The sequence below is a fragment of the Drosophila innubila genome (assembly GCF_004354385.1).
Source record: "Drosophila innubila isolate TH190305 chromosome 2R unlocalized genomic scaffold, UK_Dinn_1.0 1_C_2R, whole genome shotgun sequence".
In the NCBI taxonomy this organism is placed as follows: Eukaryota; Metazoa; Arthropoda; class Insecta; order Diptera; family Drosophilidae; genus Drosophila; species Drosophila innubila.
This window is the reverse complement of record NW_022995374.1, coordinates 25,218,536-25,242,757: the sequence shown is the minus strand read 5'-3', so window position 1 is coordinate 25,242,757 and position 24,222 is coordinate 25,218,536. Positions and strand designations below refer to the sequence as shown.

Here is a 24,222-nt window from a genome sequence, read left to right as displayed (position 1 = left end):
AAGTAAGGTTTTCATGGTTAACTTTTAATTTACTTTGTTTGTTTTTTTTTTAAATATAAATTTTTGTATTGATTCTCTTTTTTTGTGATCGTGTGAACACAGACACAACTTCACATTGGTTACTAACAAGGGATTACAAAAAAACCATGAAAAATATGTGGGTAGAGTGTAATGAGAAATTGAAACTTGTCAGTAGCAACTAACTGGGAAATTGTCCTGGCTGTCTAAACATGAATATATATATATATATATATATATATATATATTGTGCATATATATTGTGCTCCGTTAACACTTTCTATTACGCAAGTAACGTACCTTGGCGTTCATCTTGATAGGCGGCTCACTTGGCATCGTCACCTTGAAGCAAAGAAAACGCAGATATAACTGAAAGCCAATAACCTTTATTAGCTTTTTAACCCCCGATCAACTCTCAGCTTGGACATCAAGGTCCTACTTTACAATTCCACCATTAAACCAGTGTGGACCTACGGCTCGCAGCTATGGGGAAAAACGTGCAGTTGCAATATTGATATCATCCAGCGAGCACAATCAAATATCTTGAGGACTATCACTGGGGCACCATGGTATGCTCGAAACGAGAACATTCATAGAGATTTGAACGTTACATACGTCAAAGATGAGATAGCACGACAATAGGCGAACATTAAGCAATCCCTGCACCCAAATCCTCTTGCTCGGCGATTGATTAACTCGGGTTTGCAGTCGAGCCCGCCTTAAACGAAACGACCTTCCAGCCCAGCAATAAACATGACTGTTAGTTAGATTTGATAAACTTATTGATAGTCTCCCTTGGAGAAGATTCAATAAATACTTTTGTATGCCAATAGAAGATATCTGGTGTCGCCAAGTCTGGTGTGTCCATGCGTGTTTTCATAGTAAACTATATTTTTTTCAGATAATGATAGCGGTTGTTTTGGAATAAAAAATTCATGTACTCAATAAGTGTAACATGAAAACCAAAAAATTGAGGTCGCAATATCGCAGATTATTCGTACACCAATTTAGATAATTTGTAACACTAAAAATTACCGTGTTTAAGTATGTTTAATTATATCTGTAAATTAAAAAATAAGTTAAAGGGTATATTGTGTTCATTGAAATGTATATAACAGGGAGAAGGAGGCATCTCCGACCCTATAAAGTATATATATTCTTGATCAACATCAACAACCGAGTCGATAAATTCATGTCCGTCTGTTCATCCGTCCGTGTGAGCGCCTAGATCTCAGAGACTATAAGAGGTAAACCAACCAAAGTTGACCCACACACACCGCTTTTAATCAGCGTAATCTATTGGTATCATCTATCATCCTTTTTAATCGCAGGTCAGTTAAGCAGAACGGCGGAAATATTTGTTTTAATTTTTAAGGGAATTCAAGCTCCTAAAAGTATGTAACGGGTATTCCTAATGTCGTGGTCTTAATTATAGCCTTTTCGACTAGCTTTTAAAATTGTAAGTAAAAATTTAGCTTAATCACGTTTGTCTTATAAGTCAACATTTCGGGTTGGGCTGGGTGTATGTATTATATTTAATTCTACCATCCCTAAGTTTAACCTTATTCCCAAGTATTCTCAACCGTCGTTGTCTGCGTCTTGTTCTTGGTGCTCGTGTTCGTCTTGTACTGTGCTCGGCATTTGATTAGAATCGTTTGACTTGTTGTTGTTTTCGCTCTCTGTGTTAACATTGCTTTTGAATTCCGTTTCTCCAAACTTCCCCTCTTCTAATTCTCCACTTGAGACCAGTTAGGAGCCAAGAAGTTGGATGCTTCACAGCTTCTCCTGGGACTGTGCGCCACTTGAGTATGGCCAAGTCTTTGGCCAAGAGGTCCCACTGTCTGACTGTCGGTAGGAGCTGAGCAGCTTTTGTTTGTTGTCGCCAGGCAAGAGTGTTGACTGTTGAGTGTCTTGTACTTATGTTAGTTAATGTGATTATTTCACACTTGGTCTGCTCGGAACTAACAATTCATTTGGTTTCCAGCTCGTTCCATTCTCTTCATCTGCATTCTGAGTTTGCTCTTTTTAAATATTTGTTTAGAGCGTTCGTAATCGTTTCTGTTTCTCGAGCTTGTTTTCTTGTTTGCACTTTAAACATTTAACTCTTCTTATCTTTTGTTTTTTGCTGACACAAATTACATGTGGAATAATTTTTCAGCCCTGTATATTCCAATAACAAACGATAGCTTATAGAAGAATGTTGATCATCAATTATCGAGTTCAATTGTATATTATAGGCAACTTTGATAAATGTATTAAAAGTATTGCGGCCATTCTATGAAATGTACAAATTTGTTCAGTGGAATTGGACTTTAAGTTCAGCATTCTCAATCTAGTTCAACCGGATAAACAAAAAATTGAATGAAGAATAATGGGAGAATTAATCGAATAATAATTGAACGAAACAAGGGCGTTCAGAGGATGATAATTATCATTAGGAGGGAATACATTTTTTTTAAGATTTAAATTTTCTGTTTTTGAATGCAATATTTTAAAATCATGTAACATAAAGTTTTGTTCTTTGCATCTCATCATGTGCTCTTATCATATGTCGGTACTGCAGTGCAACTATGGCTTATAACAGATTTTAAAAAAGTTGTTTGATTACAGAAACATGTTTATCATTCTATGATAGTATAATTGCATTGGTTTTGAAATTTTTTTAAAGGCGATCTTATTTTTTAGATTTTTTCTAGGAATAAAATAGTTAATATTTTTCTATAAATGTTCTTTACTTTGCCTTCTGGCCCGTCCCTGTCCATACCTACTCTTGGAACAATAATGTAATTCTCTTGATTCTCCCTCTTATCTATCTTAAATTGTCACATTACATTTTGAATGAAACAACCTTGCATTAAATTCAATTTCCATCATTTACATTTGTCTATCCTTTAGTCCTATTCTCTCCCACTCTTTCCTCTGTGGACTGTTGCCAGGTAGAAATACTCGTGCTATTTTTGGGCATGAGTGTGTCTGAGTGCAGAATACCCCCCTCCCGCCACCTTTTCACCATCTCCGCTCTCGCCGCTTCACAATCCTTATTCAGTTTCCATGGCATTGTACAGATTCCGATTGCAGCATTTTGTTGGTGTTGCCATCGACTAAATAAATAAATACACAGTGCAATTTATGTACATTGTATGTTTGTTTGTTTGTATGCAGGAAAATTGTACATATTTGTTGTTGTTTGTCCCGTTTACCCAGCTAACATTGTTGTTGGCTCTGCTTCAGTTGCCGGCGCCATTGCAACTGTTGTCTACGTTGGCTACGCACACACACATGCCCCGACTTACACATAGATACACAATGTAGCAACTGTATCCTGGTTCCATCTTGCGTCGACCTCCAAGTGCCAACAATTCACATTTCTCTCCCTTAGCACAATACGTTGTCGTCATCATCATCATCATCGTCGTCGTCGTCTTCATCGTCTTCATCGTCTTCATCGTCATGTTCTCCACTTCTTCCTCTTGTTCTTGTTCTTCTTCTTTGTTTTTGTCTTTAGCATGTTTACACGATTGCCGCCTACTGTTAAAGGTGACGACCCCTCGAACCACAAGCCGTTTCCTTGCCCTCACTTCCACTCTCTCCCTGCCACCCCAGTTGTTGGTTTTGCCTCTCTTGTTGTTCCGAATGTTTGTTTTGCCTGCCTGCCCTTTTGTGCTGTGGTGTTGTTGTTGTTAGCGGACAGCGCGTGTACAAATTGTTTTTGCAAGTGTCCAATTTTCAGGGCTGGGCACACACTGGGAATTTTGCACTGCAACATTCCAATAAGAATTGCGATGTACTGATTTCATATTTTTCTTTCGACTCAGTTGCATATGCATATTGATGCTTTAAATTCCAATTTGAAACACAACAGAAAACATATTATTTTATATGACTGCATAATTGCAATTTTTCTAGTCACATATCTTAAGCAAGGGAACTAGTTCACGGAACTAGTCGACTTGGTAGCTCACGCACTGGTTCATGTTTTTGTTGTATACTCTTTCGCTTTGGTGTTTTTGTTTCAACATTCGCCGCCGCTTTAATTTGGTTCACTCGTTTTGTTTAGCTTCGGTTTCGTAGACGACTCGTGCTGCCGCTGCCTGCTGCTTTCTGTTTCTGTTTCTGCTGCCCACGACGGCTGCGACTGCGTTGTTTGTTTGCATTTGTGTTTTAGCTGCCTTCGCTTTGTTTTCTTTGCGCCCGCAGCACAAGAACAACAAATAGTACATACAACAGCTACAGCTACAGAGCAGCAGCAGAAACAACAACATGAACAAGAGTAACAACAACAACAACAATAATAATATCAGGGCTCCGCCGGCTCTATCAGCTTTTTAGCGCGACGTCGCAGTCAGTCAGTCGTCGTCGGTTGTCGGACGCAGGCGTAGGCATTCCAATTGGGACGCACGTTTCGAACTCGAATTTCCGTTTAAATTGTTTATTGGTTCGGTTCACTACGTCGTTTCATTATTTTGTTTGTGTTTGTTTGTCAGTGTGCGTGTGTTTGACGTTATCACGCACCAATTGCGGCAATCGCTTAATGAGCACTCACACACTCTCTCTCTCTCTCTCTCTGCCGTTGCACGTGTAAGTGTGAGAGGGAGTCTGTGTCTGTGTGTGTGCTTGTGTAAAAAACAAAATTGATAAATGCACAACAGCAATAAAAGTAAAGTACGTACATTGAATGTACGTAGTACATATGAGTGTATATATGTACATATGTACATGATTGAATTGAGCGTGTTAATAAGTAAGCAAACAAAAGTCACGGCTGTCAATGCGGTTCAATGTCTTCGGGCTCCCTCAGCAGCAGGAACCTACATACATACACACACTTACACATATCAAGTGTGACAACATCGGTGTAGTAATAATCGCAACGGTAGCCGGTAAATGTGGCATTGCCGCAAACTGGTTTAAGCCACAACATCAACATCAACTCAAGCACAAACACAAACAACAACAAGCAAGAGACGCGGCGTCTGTTTAAAGTTTAAACAACGAAGCACCAAAGTGACCTTTTTGCGCTAATCATTCAGTATTAAATCTGATATAGCGATGAGTTAAGTGATCGTTCAAGTGATGATTCACACGTATTAGTTATGAAAGCTCTTAACTAAATGTGATTTAATAATGAATTACATAAACTTTAAAGTGATAAGCTGATAGTGTAAACACAAACCACAAATAGTTAATTAAATTGGAACATGAATAATTAATTTACATCGGTTATTTTTCGGTCTTTATTATATCCTCACGTTGCCATCTCTAGTGTCAACTATTATGCGATTAAGTGCTCTCTCTTACTCTTTTTCGAGTTCGCCAGACCAAAAGCTTTAACCTTTCGTCAAATTGTGACTCTGTGTGTGTGTGTGTGTGTGTGTGTGTGTGTGTGTGTGCCAACTACACGAATTGTCGTGTAAGTGAGAGGCGCTTAAACAAGTGCGCGCAACTTAAGTAATAACAACAAGCACAATAACAATAACAGCAACAACGACAACTACCGTTTTGCGCGATTTAAACACGCGGCATCGTCGTCTGTGTGTATGTGTTGGTATTCCGCATTTGTAATTGTGTACCGTTCTAAAAATAACCGTTTCATGTGCAGTCGCTGTTTTCGCTACTGCTGCTTTTTCTTCCTTCTTCTTCTTGTCGACAACGACAGCGTCGCATTTTGTGTTGGTATTTGTTATCGGTTATTTAACTTGATTTATTTGCGTGCGACTGATGATTTATATCGCCTGAATGGGGCCCATAGCAATAATAACAAGAACAAGAACAACGACAATAACAGCCCCTTCTTTAGACTAAGTCATAGCACGCACATCGCCACTTAAGTGGGTCAAACAATTATTGTCACGCCTTGCTCTCCTGCCCTCTCTATTCCTCTCCCTTCAACACCCACCTAGCTAAATAATATCATGCCCCATTTTCGTGCCCTTGTCTGTGACTGCCCACAATGACCTCGTGGGTGGATTGAGAGTCAATGACGGCCACGCTTTTCACTAATTCCTTTTTGAGTTGCTGTCATCGTTCATTACCCACAGGATAAGCAATGCTAAATGACAATAGACAATCTAGCAATAATGTTAGTTAATTTATTAGAGTCAATATATCAATCAAATAGGACAACTTAGAAAATCTTTTCATTGTGTTTGTCACAAAACAGTTCATCAACATTAACGTATCTGATGTGTTGTTAAAATTCAAACGACACATACACAACTCAAATTGTTTTAATTAATTAATATATATGAATAAATATTCTAATTAATTAACTTCCACCTTTATTTACATATTAAAAATTCTCACAATTATTTATTTAAACTGCCATTTGAATAATCAGATAAAATAGACAACAAAATTATCAATAAATTTTGTTTTTGTCTATGTCGCGCATCTCTGTTAAAAAAAACCCATTGAGTCACTCTCTCATTTACTCTCATACATACGCGTAGTTGTATAGTATGTGAGAATATTGAGTTTAACGCTTGTTGTTATTGCTGTTATATTGTCTGTTTGAGCGCTCCCAGTGGGAGTAAGTATGTGCTTAAGTACAAGCTTCTGTCTGTCTCTCTTTCTGCTAACGAGTGTGAGTCTTTGTGTTTATGTGTATTTTCTCTGCGAGAGCAATGACGTTGGCAAAGTCAGCAGTCGGCTCAGCAACAAGTCAGGTCTACGAGTATTTTGTTGTTGCTGTTGTTGTAGGGGCGCAAGAATCTGGCATTTAGACCAGTCGCTGTTGCATGCAATACGTACCACTTAATTAGTTACCACTTAATCTGCAACGTCATCATCATCAAACGATCGCGTGTCGTAAGCTTCGTGTTGGAGCCGCCACAGTCTCATTCTCATTCGGTCGAAACGGATACGGATGCATCGTTCGTTCTTCGTCTTCGTCGTTCGTCTTCCGTCGGCTGTCTTCTCTCTTGTGTCGTTTAATTTCCACACCCAAGTGCACAGCAACAAAAGCGCAATCGACGTTAATATCAGTTTCAATTAAATTAAATTCTGTTCGTGTTGTAATTAAGGTGACGCCGCAAAGAAATCGGTAAAATCATCTCAATGCCAGAGAAATGTTTAACAAAAGGTGATTGCCTTCACAATCCGTAACTAATGTCAAGTATAAAACTGTAATTATTGATCATGGAAATGCAGTTAATGAAACTATAAAATACTTATTTGTGAATATTAGTGAATTACTCATAAGAGTAAATACAATCAACTATGGCTCAAAATCTAACTGTTGTTGTGGGCGCCGAAAGCGCGAACAAAACCGACGTAGCAGCTTCGGCAGCTGCGACATCGGTAATGCAACATTCGGTTGTCAATTTCAAGCCAAAGGATACGAATGGCTGGAAGGATTACAAAAAACTAAAGACCTATCTCATACTGAAGGAGCAGCAAATCGAGAAGGTAAACAATGGAAGAATATCTGCATAGAATAATTACTAAATTAATGATATTGGTAATTCAAAGACCAATTTAATTATAGCCTTAATAACTTTGTTAAAAACTTTTCTGAGGGTATTCTATTTTTGCAAATATTCTTAATCAAGACTGAGTTCATTAGAAAATAGAGACTTTACCTAAAAATTCAGAGAAATTGTTGCGAACAAAAACATATAGTTATTACTTATAGCAACATTAGAAACGATCAAACGAGGGTATTTAATCTTCGACGTATCGATGATAGTTTTACTATCTGTCTTGTTTATTATTCCATTCGACGACTCGCAATTGTCAATGAAATTGTTAATATTGTCGATTAAAAAACCATAAAAATGCCAATAACATGCTATAAAAAGTTATAATTGATAATATTTAGAACGGAAAGGAGCGATACAGTTGCTCAATAGTTGGGAACGTTATCTAATTGTAACTGTAATAACAGCTACAATTGTGCAACTTGCTATCAGCAACATCACATTATGCCTGACAAATAAATATATTAATAATTGTTTAAAGAAAAAGATAATGCCAATAATGCTGATAGTACAATCTGTTAGATTGCTATCCTTAATTGTATATTTATTGTGTATCTAGATTTTAGATACAGAAATAATCATACATTTTATCGTTGAAATAATTAAAAGTATGTGTTTCATTGCTAACCTCAAGGCGACAAATTGTGCAATACTAAATCAATCAAATGCCAATTAATCAATATTGACCTAAATTGCCTGTTAAAAAATAAATATTTTGTGGTCAGACATAAATGCATATAAATCAAATAAAGTAAGTTAATGCATTGAAAATGCTTTACTTGGCATTGACCATTGCAAAAGTAATACAAAGTGAGACTGTGCTTAAGAAAAATAAACTAAAAATACATAAACAATAAAAAAATAGTAAAATTGATTTAATTTGAAATTAAAAATTTCTTCTTCTGCAGAAAATGTCTTGACTCGCAAAGCCTGAGTTAAGATAATCTGAGTAACTTGTTGTCAATATATTTATTGAAAGGTAAACTTCAAGTCTATATTTGAAAATTTCCTTAACCCCTCCCTCTTCACTGATTTTCAACAACAAAAGAAGTCTTCTTAAGCAGCATAAAAATTTTTTCTGAATATCTTTAATTTAAAATGATAATAATTCCCAGCAACGAACTGTAAAAGCTTAAAATCTAATTATAATTGACGAAGTTTTACAAATACTATTTAACTATTATAATAATAATAAAAAAATACTCATCGTTTACTCGCTCGTTCGTGCTATAATTAACAAACAAACAATTAAACAAAACAAATACGAAAAATTGGAAAAAATAGTATAACCAGAAAAAAAAAATAAAAGACCTCTTTATATAAAGTTATTAAACGGTCATGACCCCCATTTTCAAAATGCTTATCAACATCATAAAAACCAACAACAAAAAGTGATGATTGTATGCGAAGGAAGAGGAGCGGAGAGGAAGAAGAATCGGCAAATGGATGAGGGGAACCAATAATAATAAAGCAAACATGAAAAACGAGCATTAAAAACGCACGAAAAATGACGAACGCGTTCTCAAACAAGACGCCTTGTATTGCAGTTGTGGAATCAGTCCAAAGGAGTGTGAGAGGGGGGGAGGTTGACGCCAACAGAAGCCAACGATGCCGGCGACGCGATTTGACCGCTCGGCGTCGGATCAATAAATATGGATGACTTGGCGCTGTTCAGATTGATGTGTACAAACACAGAAACAGATCCACAAATACTCAGTTACAGATACAGATACAAATATGTGTAGATATATGTATGTGTGTTGAGTAATAAAAATGCGCGCCTATCAATGTCAAAAAATCTGACACACAATGGAATAAGAAAAGTAAACAAACAATTAAATTGCTTAGTGCCTAATAAAATAAATGAATGCCAGTTGAGTTTGCGTGTTTGTCTTTTTACCAGATATGTCTGGATACATCAGACAGCTGCCCAGATACCGAGTCTGTCTGTCTGTCAATCGGACTGTCTATCCGTCAGTCTTTCTGACTGCTGTGTGTGTGTGTTTGTATGTGATTATATGCTAAGATACACACGCTTGGCACAGATACAATTCGAGCAAAACGAAAGATTTGCGAATACAAAAAAGTAAGCAGCGCATATATATACTCACATCATAGATATATATTTGTAGCTGCTACTTGAGCGTACACGTAATATATCAAATAGCTTTCGACGATTTGCTGATGGAGAAAGACCACGCGAATTAATTCAATGCTGCTTATGACCAGTTTATAAGTAAGTAAATGTGTGAATGACTGTGTTCTTATGTGAGTGAGTGTGTGTGAATGAATGTGTGAGGGTGTACGAGAGTCTCTTGCGTGTGACAGTCACGTCAAGCCATTTGAAGTTAAATAAATCATCTCGATTGCGATACATGTTTTATTAAGCTTGGGGAAATTTGTACTTAAATAATGCTAAATGTTGGACATGTGATAGATATCTATTTAATTGAGCGATGTTATTTAGACAGCTTAAAGCAACGAAGCTTCCAAATCGACTGAATAGATTCAGATACAGAGGAATCAGATCTGTTCTGTTTAATTACTTGAACTACGATAGGTACAATATTATTAATATTATGAGTTATGCTCAGTGAAAGTGTAACTGATTGTAGTAGACGAAACTGATTACATAAAATCTACATATATTCTTGATAAGGCTGCATACTTATATTATAGATCGGTCCAAACTCAATGAAACTGCACAAATTCAAATCATAGTGTGTCCTACATAATCTGATCAAGTTTTATTATAATGGGACCCGTATAGCATGAGAACGATCAGTCAGGCAATGATTTGTTTATTCTGAAAAATGTTAATTGCAAATATTCGTTGTTGTTGTTTTAAATAGGCACATTAACATCTGGAATAACGAGTTTTGACTGTTGTATGTGAAAATCGGCAGCTGCGTTAATTGATTCTATATTTATATTTCACACTCGAACTGGGGATCGCAAAGTATTTCGAGTTGATTGGAGATTGTAGGCGTAACCCTTTTGGGAATGTAAGCAAGTTATTTGGTTCTCTGTGTTATGTTTCCGGTTTGATGGCAGTTTAATGAGTTAAGCTTAAATTGATTAGCATAAATCAATTAACACAATGGCGTTAATTGTTGGCCTGACCCAAGCACAACTAATGTATTCTCTCTCCCTCTCTTTCTCTCTATTTAGGCTGCTCATACGCCGGAATCGCAACGCTCTTATATGTTAAGAAAACGCACTGCACCGGTGACGGAGCGTACGACCTTCGTGTGCTACACATGTGGCACGAACACACCCTCGTCCCAACTGAGACTTGTTTACTGCTGCCCCAATGCCGAACGGGAACCTTACTATCCCTACATCAAAGCGATGAAAGCTTACAAGAACGCTAGTCCCATTAGTCCACAAGGTAAGTTGCAACATGTGGCACAACCAACCAGGAAATCAGACCGAAACGAAATGTTTTGGTATCGATTATGGTTTCCTTTTGGGAATAAGTTACCGGTTACGGTTATTTTTTAGACCCCGTACTTAAAAAAAGTACAGGGGTCTATTAAGTTTGTTTTAAAAATAAATGTGCGTAACAGGTAGAAGGAGGCATGGCAGACCATAAAAAGTATATATATTCTTGATTAGTATCAATAGCCGAGTCGATATAGTAATGTCTGTCTGTCCCGACTTCCTGACGTCTGTATGAACATCTAGATCTCAGAGACTATAAGAGCTAGAGTCACCAAACTTGATATGTAGGTTCCTCTATATTGCAAGCAGATCAAGTTTATTTCAGAATTCGGCCACGCCGCCCTTACCAGCTAAAAATCGACATAGAAAATTTCATATCCAAATTTTAAGAACAATTTAAAAGCTAGAGACACCAAACTTGGTATGTAGGTTCCACTTTGCAGGCTCTCATAGGACCGATCTGTCGAAATTCAAGCTTTAGTATGAAACTTTTTTTTGTTTTTTGATATATCTTAACCAAACTGATGAATATGCGTATAAATTAGTGCTCTAAATCCTGACCAAAGTTGGTTTAAATCGGTCTATTATATCATATAGCTGCCAAAGCACCAATCCGGCGAAAATCAAATTTTAGTATGAAAAGCTTTTTTGTTCTATGAGATATCATAACCAAACTAATAGAATTTGCATTTAAGTTAGTCTTATACATCCTTACCGAAGTTGGATCAAATCGGTCAACTATATCACATAGCGCCCATAGAAACGATCGGTTAAAAATCAAATTTTAGTGTGAAAAACTTTTTTTTATGAGATATCTCAACCAAACTGATACAAAATGCATATAAATCGGTTTTATATATCCTGACCGAAGCTAGTTCAAATATCATATAGCTGTCATAGGTCCAATCGGGCGTAAATTAAGTCTTAGTATGACCAAATTTTTGTTATATGAGATATCGTAACCAAACTGATAATATATGCATATAACTTGGTTTTTTATATCCTGACCGAAGTTGGTTCAAATTGGACCACTATATCATATAGCAGTCAAAGCACCGATCGGGCGAAAATCAAGTTTTAGTGTGAAAAACTTGTAGGTTCTATGAGATATCTCAACCAAACTAATACAGTATGCATTTTACTTGGTTTCATTTATCCTGATTGAAGAAGGTTCATATCGGATCGGTCATAGGACCGATCGGGGAAAATCTTAACCAAACTGACAGAATATTCTTTTAAGCTGGTCTTAGACATCTAGTTCATTTTTAATAAAACGCTGGCACGGGCGTCGAGTGAGCTAAATATTTTTTAATTTTTCTCAGTCTTAGCTTAAGCAATAGTAAGAACGGGGTCTCCGACAGTTGAGTATGCTCGACTGTAGCACCGCAAGCGAAGCGAACCGGGGGTGGGCGAGCGAAGCGACCAGGGGGCAAAGCACCATAGTTATATCGGTATCGGGTGCCGGTTTTTGAATGTTTCGGCTTTGAAATACCGCTATGAAAACCAAACAATATACGTGGAAATATAACAGACCCTTTCCTTTCAATCCTTTACTGACACAAAGTTTATTTAGTGCAGCTCTATAATATTTATTATATTAATAATTATTTAACAACAAATATTTAATTAGCAAGACCAACATTTCAATAAAAAATTAAGAAAAATTGATTGTCCAACTTGCATCAGCAGGTATTTAATAAAAATTTAACATCAGAAAATTTGTAAAATTGAGTGAGTGAAACCGAAAAACAACTTAAGAAAATAAATAGTATTTTAGAATTTAATTTTAATTTTTCGTTCCACCAGTTAAGTAAATTTTCTAAATAATTAATCGTTTTTGTTTAATACAAAAATTGTAAAAGCTCAACTTATATCGAAAATATATATATCAAACTATCCATCGGTTACTAAACTATAATTTCGATTTGAAAAAATTCAGTTTCTCAGTTTCGGTATAATGCATTTCTAAATTTCGTTTTGTTTACTTATTTATTTTTCTTTTCTTACTATTCTAGGCATGGTGCAGATCTGCGCCGGTTGCAGCGAGAAGCATGCCAACTTAGCGGAGGGTGGTCAGCCACCCACTGCAACTGCCATGGGTGCAAGTGCACCCATATCGGAGTCTGGTGGCACACACTCCTTGGAGTCCAGTGCGGCCATTTATGGCACAAGTGGCGCCATAAACATGGGCGCCAATCAAATGACAACGACGGCATTCGTCGGCCACAATTCGCCATCGGAAAAGTCACTCGCCAATTCGGATTCCACAAGCAATGTGCGCTTCAAGGTGAGACCTTACCTTCACCTCAACCTCCCCTTCCTACCTCTCGTACCTCTTCAGTTTGAACCGGTTCAAAATCCCATTTAATACTCCTGGCTGTGTTTCCATTGTCACTTTAAGTTGGTTTCGCTTCGCTTTTCTGATTGTCCATAATAATTGGTAGTTTTCAATATGCAAGCTTTGATTCATATTCATAAGGCACACTCATCTTTGTGAGTGTGGGTGTGTGTGTGTGTGTAAAATCGACTTGTGGAAATTTACTAGCTGCCGATTGCAGCCTGGAACAAAGATAATGCGCCGGAGGCAATCATATAGGAAAAGCGATTGCATTTAATGTGGAAAAACAAGTACAAATCGCGTACTTGAAGACCTAAACGACTTCCACGTACACTGCCAGACTGGTACATACTACTAAGACTTACTATAAAATATGTACAACAAAAAACCTTAGAATTATAGTAACAGGCTAGGATAACAGGATATTAGGTACTCGAGATTATAATCACTTTTAATTAAGGGAATTAAAAAAAAAACTTGTGTGATCCCATGGCTCAGCTGTTGGAGTCGCCGACCTATCACATAACTAGAACTGCAGTTTGAAAAATAGCTCGGCTTGAACCCTGTTAATTCTTGAAATTGCACTTAAAATGCTGAAAATACTGCATGAGCATAGAATTTGTAAAGAAAAAAGTTTACTTGTAGTAAATTATGTTTAATATAAATAAATAAAAAAGCGAGAAATCTTAAAAGTATACATAATGCAGTTAATGGGTCATATCTCCGAAACTTTTTAGCTTGGTGACAGTTTACCCATATGCTTGACATATTTTAGAACATAATCAACGTCTAGCTGAACTATACCTTCGTTTAAAGGGTATCATGTATTACAATAAATGGAACTTGACGTCTCGGACCATGTCACGCTAATGGGAGCAGCTCGCTACAAGCGATAACACCCCTGACACCTATGCCCCTTTGGCTGATAACCGCTCGAACTTGCGAACGTTTCATTAAGGTGACGACCCGACTAACAGACTGACGGATAGAGGGATAGAGGAGCGGAGAAAGGGGCATGCAATGTGAGCAGATGATGAGGCATGTTGAGTAATTCATTTGCATGCTGAAGGTCGGACAGAGTGATATCAATTATGTAGAATATAAAAGTATTGCCTGGCGGAAAGAACTGATAATGAATGGAAGAAGGAAGCGAGGGGAGTTGGAGGGGCAGCTTTGTACATTATTAGTTGCCCCCATGTTATCAGTGTATGGGGCGTGCTGTGCGGAGCCAAGTCGAGTGTCAACATGTTAACCAATTTGAGTCAACAAATGTCAAGATTAGATTATAAAGACGCATGCACACGACCGGACCACATGGCCGAAGAGAAGGGGAAGTGGAGGGGTACGTTTATGCCCCATGTGCGCTTTAATTACTGCACAAGAGAGGAACACAAACGGGGAAAGAAAAGAGCGTAAAGCAAATACTTAACACACTTGATAAGAGACACAGGTTAAACACAGCACAGAAATAAAACGAATTATTTTATAAATAAAAATAAACAAAACAGCAACAGAAGAAACTAAAGATAATCGGTGAAACAGGAAAGCACTGAAGTCTTTGAGACAGTATTAGGGTAACGGGTTAACTAGCCCTAACCGGTTTATCAGATACAAATACATATATCTGCCACAATTCATTGTGTTTAGTTCGTTTTGTTTAAACACCTTTATTTATAGCCTTTATTGTTGCTTTAAGTAGTTTATTTATTTATACACATCTACATTTTTTTCTGGAACGATACTCGTAAATTATTTCCTACACTCTGTTGACTCATTTACCTGTTGTTGTTTAAACTTGGGCTTAAATCTATTCAATATCTTCATTAACTTCAAGCTTTTGCTTAAAAATAATTTTATTAGTTGTATTTTTAAGGTTAATAGACTCTTCTGGATGCTAACAGTTGCGATATCAGTGCATATTTATTTATTTACAAAGAATCGAATAATTGATTATTAATAAAAATAATAAACTATTGCATCATTCCAGATGATCCCTTGAAATCGACATAGCGACCATAAAACGATAACAGCAACAATATCGATAAGGTGTACATAAAAATAGAAAGTGTCTCGCTTTTGATTCCACAGACGAATGGCTTTGATTATATTTTATACACAAATGTGTATTTATAATGGTCTAATAATATTTCACAGACATATCGTTATCGGATTTATTGCTTAATTATAAGTATTTCATATATCGATAAGGTTGATGATCGATAACGTGTGGAATTGATAATGTTATTTCGAAAGAGGCCACTATATTTACCATTACAGTTTTATGGTTAACATATTTAATATGCTCGATATCACTTAATGAAATCGATTCTATAGGTAAATGACAAGTAATTTTGGATTATTGTTGTTGTGTTTTGTCGCCTTAAGTTTGATTTACTGACATTCAATTTATATGTCATTCTACATATTCTATTAAAAGTAATAACCTTGACTGAGTTTAACGACATCTTTCAACCTACAAACATCTCAACATTGTGCATATATTTGCATAAATGTGCTTATTTGGGATTCTAAACAATTGCTAAATACATATTTTACTTGTTTCCTCTATTTCCCCCCTTTCTCAGCCTCTGTCTTTCATTCTTGCGCTATTGTTTGCTTTGCGTGTCTCTGGCGATGAAATTGTTTAAATAATTGCTTAGCTGAGACCAAAAAGTATCTTTAAACAGTTGCCCCGGTTCATAAAACGGATAAAAACATTTGGCCCAGTTAGCCAGAATGTGCAATGTACTTAAATCTCGATGCTGGCATCCATGCACTATAATTTAACAACCTTTATTTTTGTAAATTTCAACTTGGAAAGTATGAGTATTCCTTGCATTCACTTTCTCTTCCCCTTGACTTCTTTCACAGATAACAGATAATTAAAGTGCGATAATAGATTGCGCAAGCAGCTGCTTGTCATATCATTCAACTTGCGTAAATAGCACAAAACATAATACCAAAATAAATATAAATAAATATTCTCGGTATACTTGTACTTCGAGTATCAACAAATAGGTTTACCTATTTCACATTTCAAATGTATGTAGTCATAATTCTTACCTAAATCGGTTTGAGTCATTTACGCCGTTTGGTTTTTTTTTTATTTGCTTCGTCATTTAATATCTTAATTCCCTACAAATCGAATGATGATCGCCTGATGAACTTGTAGGGCATGATTTTCTCCGCCAAGAGTCGATTTCTTAGGTTTTTAATCTCTCCAATATTTAAATAAATATTCTGTATTGCTGTGCCCATTTCTTCCCTTCAAAATTCATAACTATCGGAACAAAAATCCCGCAGTTTTTTTTACAATCTAATTTTCACATTTGCAATGTATCTACATACGAGTACTAGTTAATTTCTTGTTGACCATCATCTTTTATAACGGATCTCTTATGTGTGGGTCTCGTAATTATGCCAAATAACATTGATGATGAGATGCTAGTGATGATAAGTTGTCATATATGTATGTAATATATATATAGAATCGCTTGTTAAGTAATGGAAAAATTGTTTGTTGCTATTCCACTTGCATCGCCATTTAAACAATTTCACAGATTGTTTGGCTTTAATGACGCACCGTGGGCGATTTGGCCGATCTAGCGTAACGAAATAAAATCTTTCGATCATTGAAATCTAAAAAATTTGATTTCCCGCCGTTAACAAAATTTTCAATTAACATAAAAGTGTTATCTTTACATTTTTAATCGATATTTTTGATCATCTGTGAGCTTTTAAATTCAACATAATATGTTATATTTTTAAACACAGTTGTGACAAAAATCATTTCCCGCCTATTTGATAGCTGCACACATTGTCGTGAAAAATTATCAAATTGGATTGTTAGCAACTTGTTTTAATTAAAGTTAATGGAATGTAATAAAAGAAAAAAATGGTTTTGGGACCTGTGCATATGTGTTATATTATTAATTTGTGTAATACCCTTTTTGTGAGTAAGTCTTAACTTTGGTGTAGTAAAACTAAGTGGAACGGTCGTAGACTACAATAAATTTGAGTTTATGGATCGTCTTCTGTGTAAATTGACTAAAAATAGCTGCAGCTGTCTGCAGCTGTTAAAACTGTTGATCATTTCAGTAATCATGTTTATGTTAAAAACACTAAAACTTAGATTAAAAAATCGTCTATTATAGTTTTCTAATGAGCCGAATAAGTCGGAATCGAATTTGAGCATTCACTCTGAAAACATTTTAATTAAAAAAAAAAAAATTCAAATTAAATCTTTTTTTAATGGGCTTTTGGGTCAAAATGCATATAAAAAAAATTGAAAAAATAATCTTTTGGTTTTTGAGTTATTAGTTTCGTTACGCTAAAACGGTCAAATCGCCCACTGTGTGGCGGTTGAGCTTAAATGACCCTTGAAGAATACTCAGTTTTGAAGAGATCATTGTAGGTAGCAAGAGTAAGTAGTAACGATGAGGACTTTGGCACACATTCAATGGTCAAGTCATTGGAAAGAGTTGCAACGCCTACAATTATTTATAAAAAGAACTCTTAATAGAATTGAAAATATATAAGTCACGAGTGCCACAGAAAACAAAACCAACCGAAAATCTCGCATACATTTTTGAGAGGTTTTCGTATGGTTTCGGTTTCTGTGACACCCCTGAATATGTATATATATTCTTCACAAAAAATACCAATTTATAACAATCATTAGTTAATAAATTATATCAGCGATCAATTATCATTCATAAATGGGGAGTATACTTATTGGGTAGTACCAGTTGAAACCAGTTTTCATGAATCGATAACACCACTTAAGGGAGGATAGAATAGGAGGAAGGGGGGCACCTTGCGAAGTGAACATAATGCCAAGACTGATTAGAACGATCCCCCTATTGAGTTGTCCTCTCTTTTCATCGATAAGCAATGTTGAAAAGTAGGTTCTCACCGGTGGCAGGCGGTTAGTTGGAATAGGAATTCAATTGAATGAAATATTTAATAAATTTGATTAGATAAGTTTTGTGTGTGTGTGTCGTGAAGTCGCAACAAATGTGAGATCAGTCGATGTGCGACTGAGAAACTAAATGTTATAGACAATTGTTGAATGTCTAATTTAAACTCTAAATCAATTGCAGCCATACGAGACAAATTCAAACAACTCCAACTCAAACACGCCGCGGGACTTGAAGCAGATTCGTCGCAGCGATTCCAGGCCCAGTTCGCCGAGCTCAACCCAGGGACCAAACGAAAATGGCCATGCACAATATCCGTAATGTACCCTATATGTGATCATTTGATTCATTACTCATAGATTCCATTTACTGCCCACAGCTGCTCCATTTGCAAAGTGCTCTGTTCATCCAATAAAATGGATTGGCTGTCCACAAGTGCCGAGCACATGAACTCCCATGCCATGCACTTTCCCTGCCTCAAGGCCAATGCCACAAGCAGCAGCAACAGCAATAGTAACGGGCTCAGTAATAATAATAATAACAACATCAACAACAACAACAACAATAATAACAACGAACTGAACAACAATCGAGTTTTGGCCTGCAAGGATTGCATTAACTACTTAACCAGCCAGTGGGAGTCAATGGATGCGGAACGTGTACCGCTGGAGCATAGAAGGTTTCATCTCGCCTATCATATCCCCTTTACACTTTGGCATTTTAATTGAAATCTCTCCGATTTTGACTTGCAGATACAACATTCCCTCGCCCATGATGACGTCCAGTTCACCGAATGGATCTCGCCATGGCGCCATGAGTACCTGCACACCACCCTCCACGCCCTCAGTCACCTCATCGACACCAGCCAGCACTTCAATCTATTGCTTTCTCTGTGGCTTGCACTCGGATCTAACACTGGCCAGAATCCTGTACGGCAGCAAAGAGGTACAAACCGTGTTCCTTCAGATCTTAAGCAACTTGGAGAGTAGTCAGAATTAAGACAGAGAAACATTGTCGAGTAACGCCTAATTAATATATAAAAAATTTATATCTCACTTTCCTTGTAAGAGATTATGACTAAATGTGTCGGATTTAAAAATAGCTGTCGCGATCAGAACAAAAGAAAATTCTCTTGTAAAATATGGTATTTGTCAAATACTATAAATTCGGGAAAATGCATCGAGTTGTTTAATTTAAATAGTTCGATTTAATTAAAACAAAATAATATTTATATAAGTTCACGTAAATTAGCTAGTTTCAAAGTTAAACATTTTAAACACAAATAGAGCTCTATCTACAATTTGTTCAAAAACTCAGGCAATGACAACACAACAGGTCAACTTAAGGCCTTCTAACCTTGTAACCTAACCTAGACAATTGCATAGATTTTATAAAATTTTAAAACTCGGTTCACAATTTTAAATATTTGCAAAAGAAAAACAAAGATTATTATTTCATGTTAACTTGAGTTAATTATAGTTGATTATTAAAACACAGTAATACTTAGATAACTAATTAATATGTTTTTAGTGTCTTAAATCGGTGTGTTGCTTTGGCTTGTTTAATTGCCGAAAAGTTCTTAATATTTGAAAACTTTGGTGTTAACACATCAATTGTATTAAATTCTGAGAAATATTTCTTGGTAAACATAAAACTGTTCTAGGATATGCGTTATTGTATTCAAAATTTTAACACTACTTAATGAGCAACAGAGTTAACTAGTTGAGGGTAAAGTACATTTAAATGAGAGAATATATAGTGAGTAGAATTGTTGGAGCATGAATCGTATAGATATTGAGTTAATATTTGTGCATAAACTTTATATTGTTTTTTTTTTTTTAAATAACTATTGTCGAAAAATAGTTATAGTACTAGTATAAGGACAACTAATACAATCAAAAATAGTTAAATGGCGAATAGTAAGACAACTAGAAAGTAAAAATACTCTTTAAAATTGAATATTGTTGGTTGTAAACAACTGAGAAAGACAATTAAATCTGTAACGTATTAATAGAATCATTATAATTCTAATAATTATATGTATATTTGTGGTTAACAAAGACAATCAGGGATGCCACTGAAATCGAAACCAACCGAATCTCTCAAAAATGTATGAAGATTTAAGGGATTTTCGGTTGGTTTCGTTTTCTGTGTATGTAAAGGCCCTTAAGTTTGATTAGGAAAATTGTACCCTAAATAGATCCAATCATTTTTTATGTTGTTGAATTTTGAGATACTTTGAATTTCGTAGATATACCATAAACAGTTTTTCTATTGTAATAAGCCCAAATATTTTGATTATAAGCAAAACAATCAATTTTTTTATATTACTGCAATATTAAGTTTATCAGCTTGGTACATACTTTAACCAAATATCAGTTTCCATTAATTTAATGTTATCACTTACGCTTACTCATTTCATTAACCTTAATTGTTTATAAGTTAGGATATTAATCATTAGATTGAAAGGCAAGATGCAATATCGTAATGTATCTTTTTATTTAAAGCAAATCAGATTAAACGTTACATAATTTTAATAATGAAAAGTTATTATATAAAGTACATATTACGAGAAATGCGCGGTTAATTAATCTATTGTAACAGACGTTTTTTTACATGAGCAAAGCACGAATCATTAAGCTATTATTTAATTTTTGTTTGAGGATGAGTTATCATGAGAGTTGCTGTAAAAATGACGGACTTTACATTATATTATAAAAAGTAGATTTAATGTAAAAGGGGAAACTACTATGTAAGTTTGTAAAAATGTTGTAATGGATGGGTGTAGTAAAAATAACAAGGAGAGTGTGATTCATATTGATAATAAATTAGTTTTAATTAAGATTCGATTAGTTGAGTAAGCTTTAACTTTATTAGCCAAAAGTTGCATCAATTTATTTTGTAAGGCGTATATTTTAATATTAGTTGAGTTTTAAGACATATTCAAATGGGAATAATAATTAATTCATTTCAAACAATTGCAGGGATCTCGGCCTTACTTTCCCCTATTGCTGAAGCACAATTCATTGCCAAATGCTGAGCAGCTGCGGAACAACTCGGCTCTAGTCTGCACCTTTTGTTATCATTCCATGTTGAATCAGTGGCGAAAGTAAGTAAATTCCATGAATACTATGGTAGAAGTATTATGATGCAACAATTTCTCCAATACAGATATGAGGCGCAGAGTCCAAGTGTTGGTCCGGCGGACAGGAAATACAATTGGCACGATTACAACTGTCATCTGTGCGGCATTACGACTTATAGGAAACGGGTGCGAGCGCTACCTGTGAATGAGTTTCCATTTGTGAAGCACCAGAAGAGTGACGATGGACTTTTGCTGGAGAATGGCGAGTATGCCGTGGTGTGTCTGGATTGCTATGAGAGCCTAAGGTGGGTCTTGCCCATATTCAATTGCCAGTTGTGTGCAGTTTGACCACAATGATAGCTTTGACCATTGCAGGCAACAGGCGTCACAGCATGATCGCTTCGGGGTGCCCATCTCTAGGCGGGCCTACAATTGGGTGCCCCAGCCACCGCCCCCCGAGGACAGTCCCGATGCCGCAGTGGCGCGTCTGCCCTGCGGCGAACGTTCTGATCGCGTTGTGAGTAAACAGTTGACATCAGACACAACCTCTTTCGTAACTAAATTCCTAATCCTTTTGCAGCTGATGAGCAACGCATTGAGGCCCATTCCAAGCAAGAAGACAACGTCGCCAAAGCACTACGACAAATCGAAAGAAGGTAAGCCTTTGTCTGCACATGCCACATGGTAATGTGATGACCATTTTAAGCGCTTCGGGGTGACAGGTTCAAGTGAAACCCAATTCGCGTCAATAAACTTCAATTGGTTTCACTTAACTTTCTGCTATATTTCTCTCTACGTATGTCGGCAGTCCATTTACCACCCTGTCAGAGTCTATGTATTGCCTGACTTTCTTCGTTTCCGCAGCGATTGCGGTACCTAATTCTCCCAGTTTCCATGTAGGCTTGTATTGGCCAAGTTGACAGCTCAAATGCATTTGTTGGCCATCAACCTTGCAAACAGACTATGACAATTTAATAACTGTCATATAAAGATGACATATCTCAGATGTATATCGAGATCATCAACAGGCTCATCTTTCTTAAGATCCAAAATTGATCAAGACAATCTTTGTAAAAAATTCCATATTTATAAATGAAATTTTGATGCCGAACAGGTTATGAGTATCGCATCTCGGCTTTAATTGAGCATAATAATTAACAGGAATCTTTCGCCTCAAAGTTACTATTATTAGCAGGGACTGTAATCATTATAAGTTTTATTATAAAACTCAAGAAAGAATCATTACTCTATGAGTATTATTATTTTACTTATGATTACTTTTGATCAAAAAAATAAAACTCATGAATAAACATTATTTTTAAGCAAAAAAATAAAACTCATAAAATAATGATTATATCTTGAGTTTTATTTTTTTTTAATCAAAAATAAAACTTAAGGTGTTATTTTGACCAACCAACAAATAAAACTCCAACCAACTTCACCCTGCCGTTTGATTTAATGATTTAATTAATAATAAATAAAATAAAAACTTAAATTCGTACAGAGGCTACATTAAATTGTCACTTCTAACTTTCAAAATATTATTATAAATAAAAAGTTAACATACATTTATCATTTTAAGATTAACATAACTAAAGAAACAATTAACAGAAGAAATGTATATTAACATAAAATTATATTTAAACGATTTATATTTAAACTACGCCCCTTTCAAGATTTAGAAGACTAACCCAGATGGTTAAAATATATCAAAGACTTGATTTTTAGCCAAGGAATATGTGCGATGTTTGTTAAGAACAGGCAAATATATACAGACATACAAACATTTCATACTAAAACTTTATTTTCGATGTATCGTTCCTATGACAGCTATATGATGTAGTGGTCCGATCCAAAAATAAAAACAAAACTTGATCTGCCTATGGTATCCTACATACCAAGTTTGAAGTCTCTAGCTCTTATGGTTTGTCGACGCGTTAAAACAGACGGTCCGGACGGACGGACAGACAGACGGACATAGCTCAATCGACTCGACTGTTGATCTTGATCAAGAATATATATAGTTTGGGGGGTCTACCACGCCCCCTTCTGCCTGTAACATACATTCTGCCAAACACATTTTACCCTTTTTTGCCCATTTTAATGGGATCAGGGTATAAAAAGAATAAATAAATTTCATATGTTTAACAACAAGCTTAGGTCAATTAAACTTGTTTAAGCCCGAATTTTCAAAAAGCAAAACTAAACTATATGGCAAAGCTGGCTTTTTCTGCAACACAAATCCAAAATTTCTGGCAACACTGGTTATTTTTGTCTCTCAAAAGCTGTCTGATACATAGGTTTGCTGATATGCCATTTTATTGCTGCTGTCATCTTTGAACTCTTAGTAATATGTATTTATACACTTAATCGGTAATATCTTGTCGAAACGAATTTTTACAGATAAGTGTGATATCCCAAAAAACGAGGAATTATTGACTATAACCTATTGAAATTTGATAAAAATGTCATGTGTCAATTTTTCAAAAATCGCTAAAATGTATGCTAAAAAACCTTACCTGTAAAATGTTACCTGAGTACTTTGGAAAAAAACTTAAAGGTGCGTTTAAAAGCCCTCACACTCACCTTCGATATATAGGACATATCTGTAGCTTCCGTGGTTTGTAAACCATTGGGGTTTTGCGTTTTCCCTCCAAGCTAGCGGATTTTTCAAAAAGTCGTAAAACAAATTTTTCTAGATTTTCGAAAAGCAATAAATCCCCATCTTCACATCTAAGGGTTTTTAGCAACTTGACGCAAACATACAAACAAACCATCAACAATAAATCGATGCGATTATTGATAAGAATTTTTAAAAAATAAAAAATTTTACCAAAAGGCCCCAACAGCCCCATTAGCTGCAATCATTAAATTGACCTCCGCAGTGATATCTGCCATGTTGCCAATTATATGTCAATATAACAGTAATAAATAAACATT

At 35.7% G+C, this 24,222-nt stretch overlaps 1 protein-coding gene across 4 annotated transcripts in view; it reads left to right on the top strand.

Annotated features, from left to right (window-relative positions):
• The window catches only part of LOC117785021, a 90,560-nt gene that overhangs the window by 22,285 nt on the left and 44,053 nt on the right, over positions 1–24,222 (top strand). Inside the window, exons 1-10 of one of the 4 annotated variants that reach the window (XM_034622898.1) lie at positions 6,706–7,425; positions 10,668–10,887; positions 12,956–13,227; positions 18,381–18,514; positions 18,577–18,876; positions 18,950–19,142; positions 21,182–21,306; positions 21,369–21,587; positions 21,643–21,799; positions 21,863–21,938. In XM_034622898.1, coding sequence (XP_034478789.1) covers positions 7,237–7,425; positions 10,668–10,887; positions 12,956–13,227; positions 18,381–18,514; positions 18,577–18,876; positions 18,950–19,142; positions 21,182–21,306; positions 21,369–21,587; positions 21,643–21,799; positions 21,863–21,938 — 1,885 coding nt within the window. In that variant the 5' untranslated portion in view covers positions 6,706–7,236. Of the gene's footprint in view, positions 1–6,705; positions 7,426–10,667; positions 10,888–12,955; positions 13,228–18,380; positions 18,515–18,576; positions 18,877–18,949; positions 19,143–21,181; positions 21,307–21,368; positions 21,588–21,642; positions 21,800–21,862; positions 21,939–24,222 lie in introns of those variants that run through there. The other 3 variants (XM_034622899.1, XM_034622897.1, XM_034622896.1) reach the window with 3 other exon arrangements.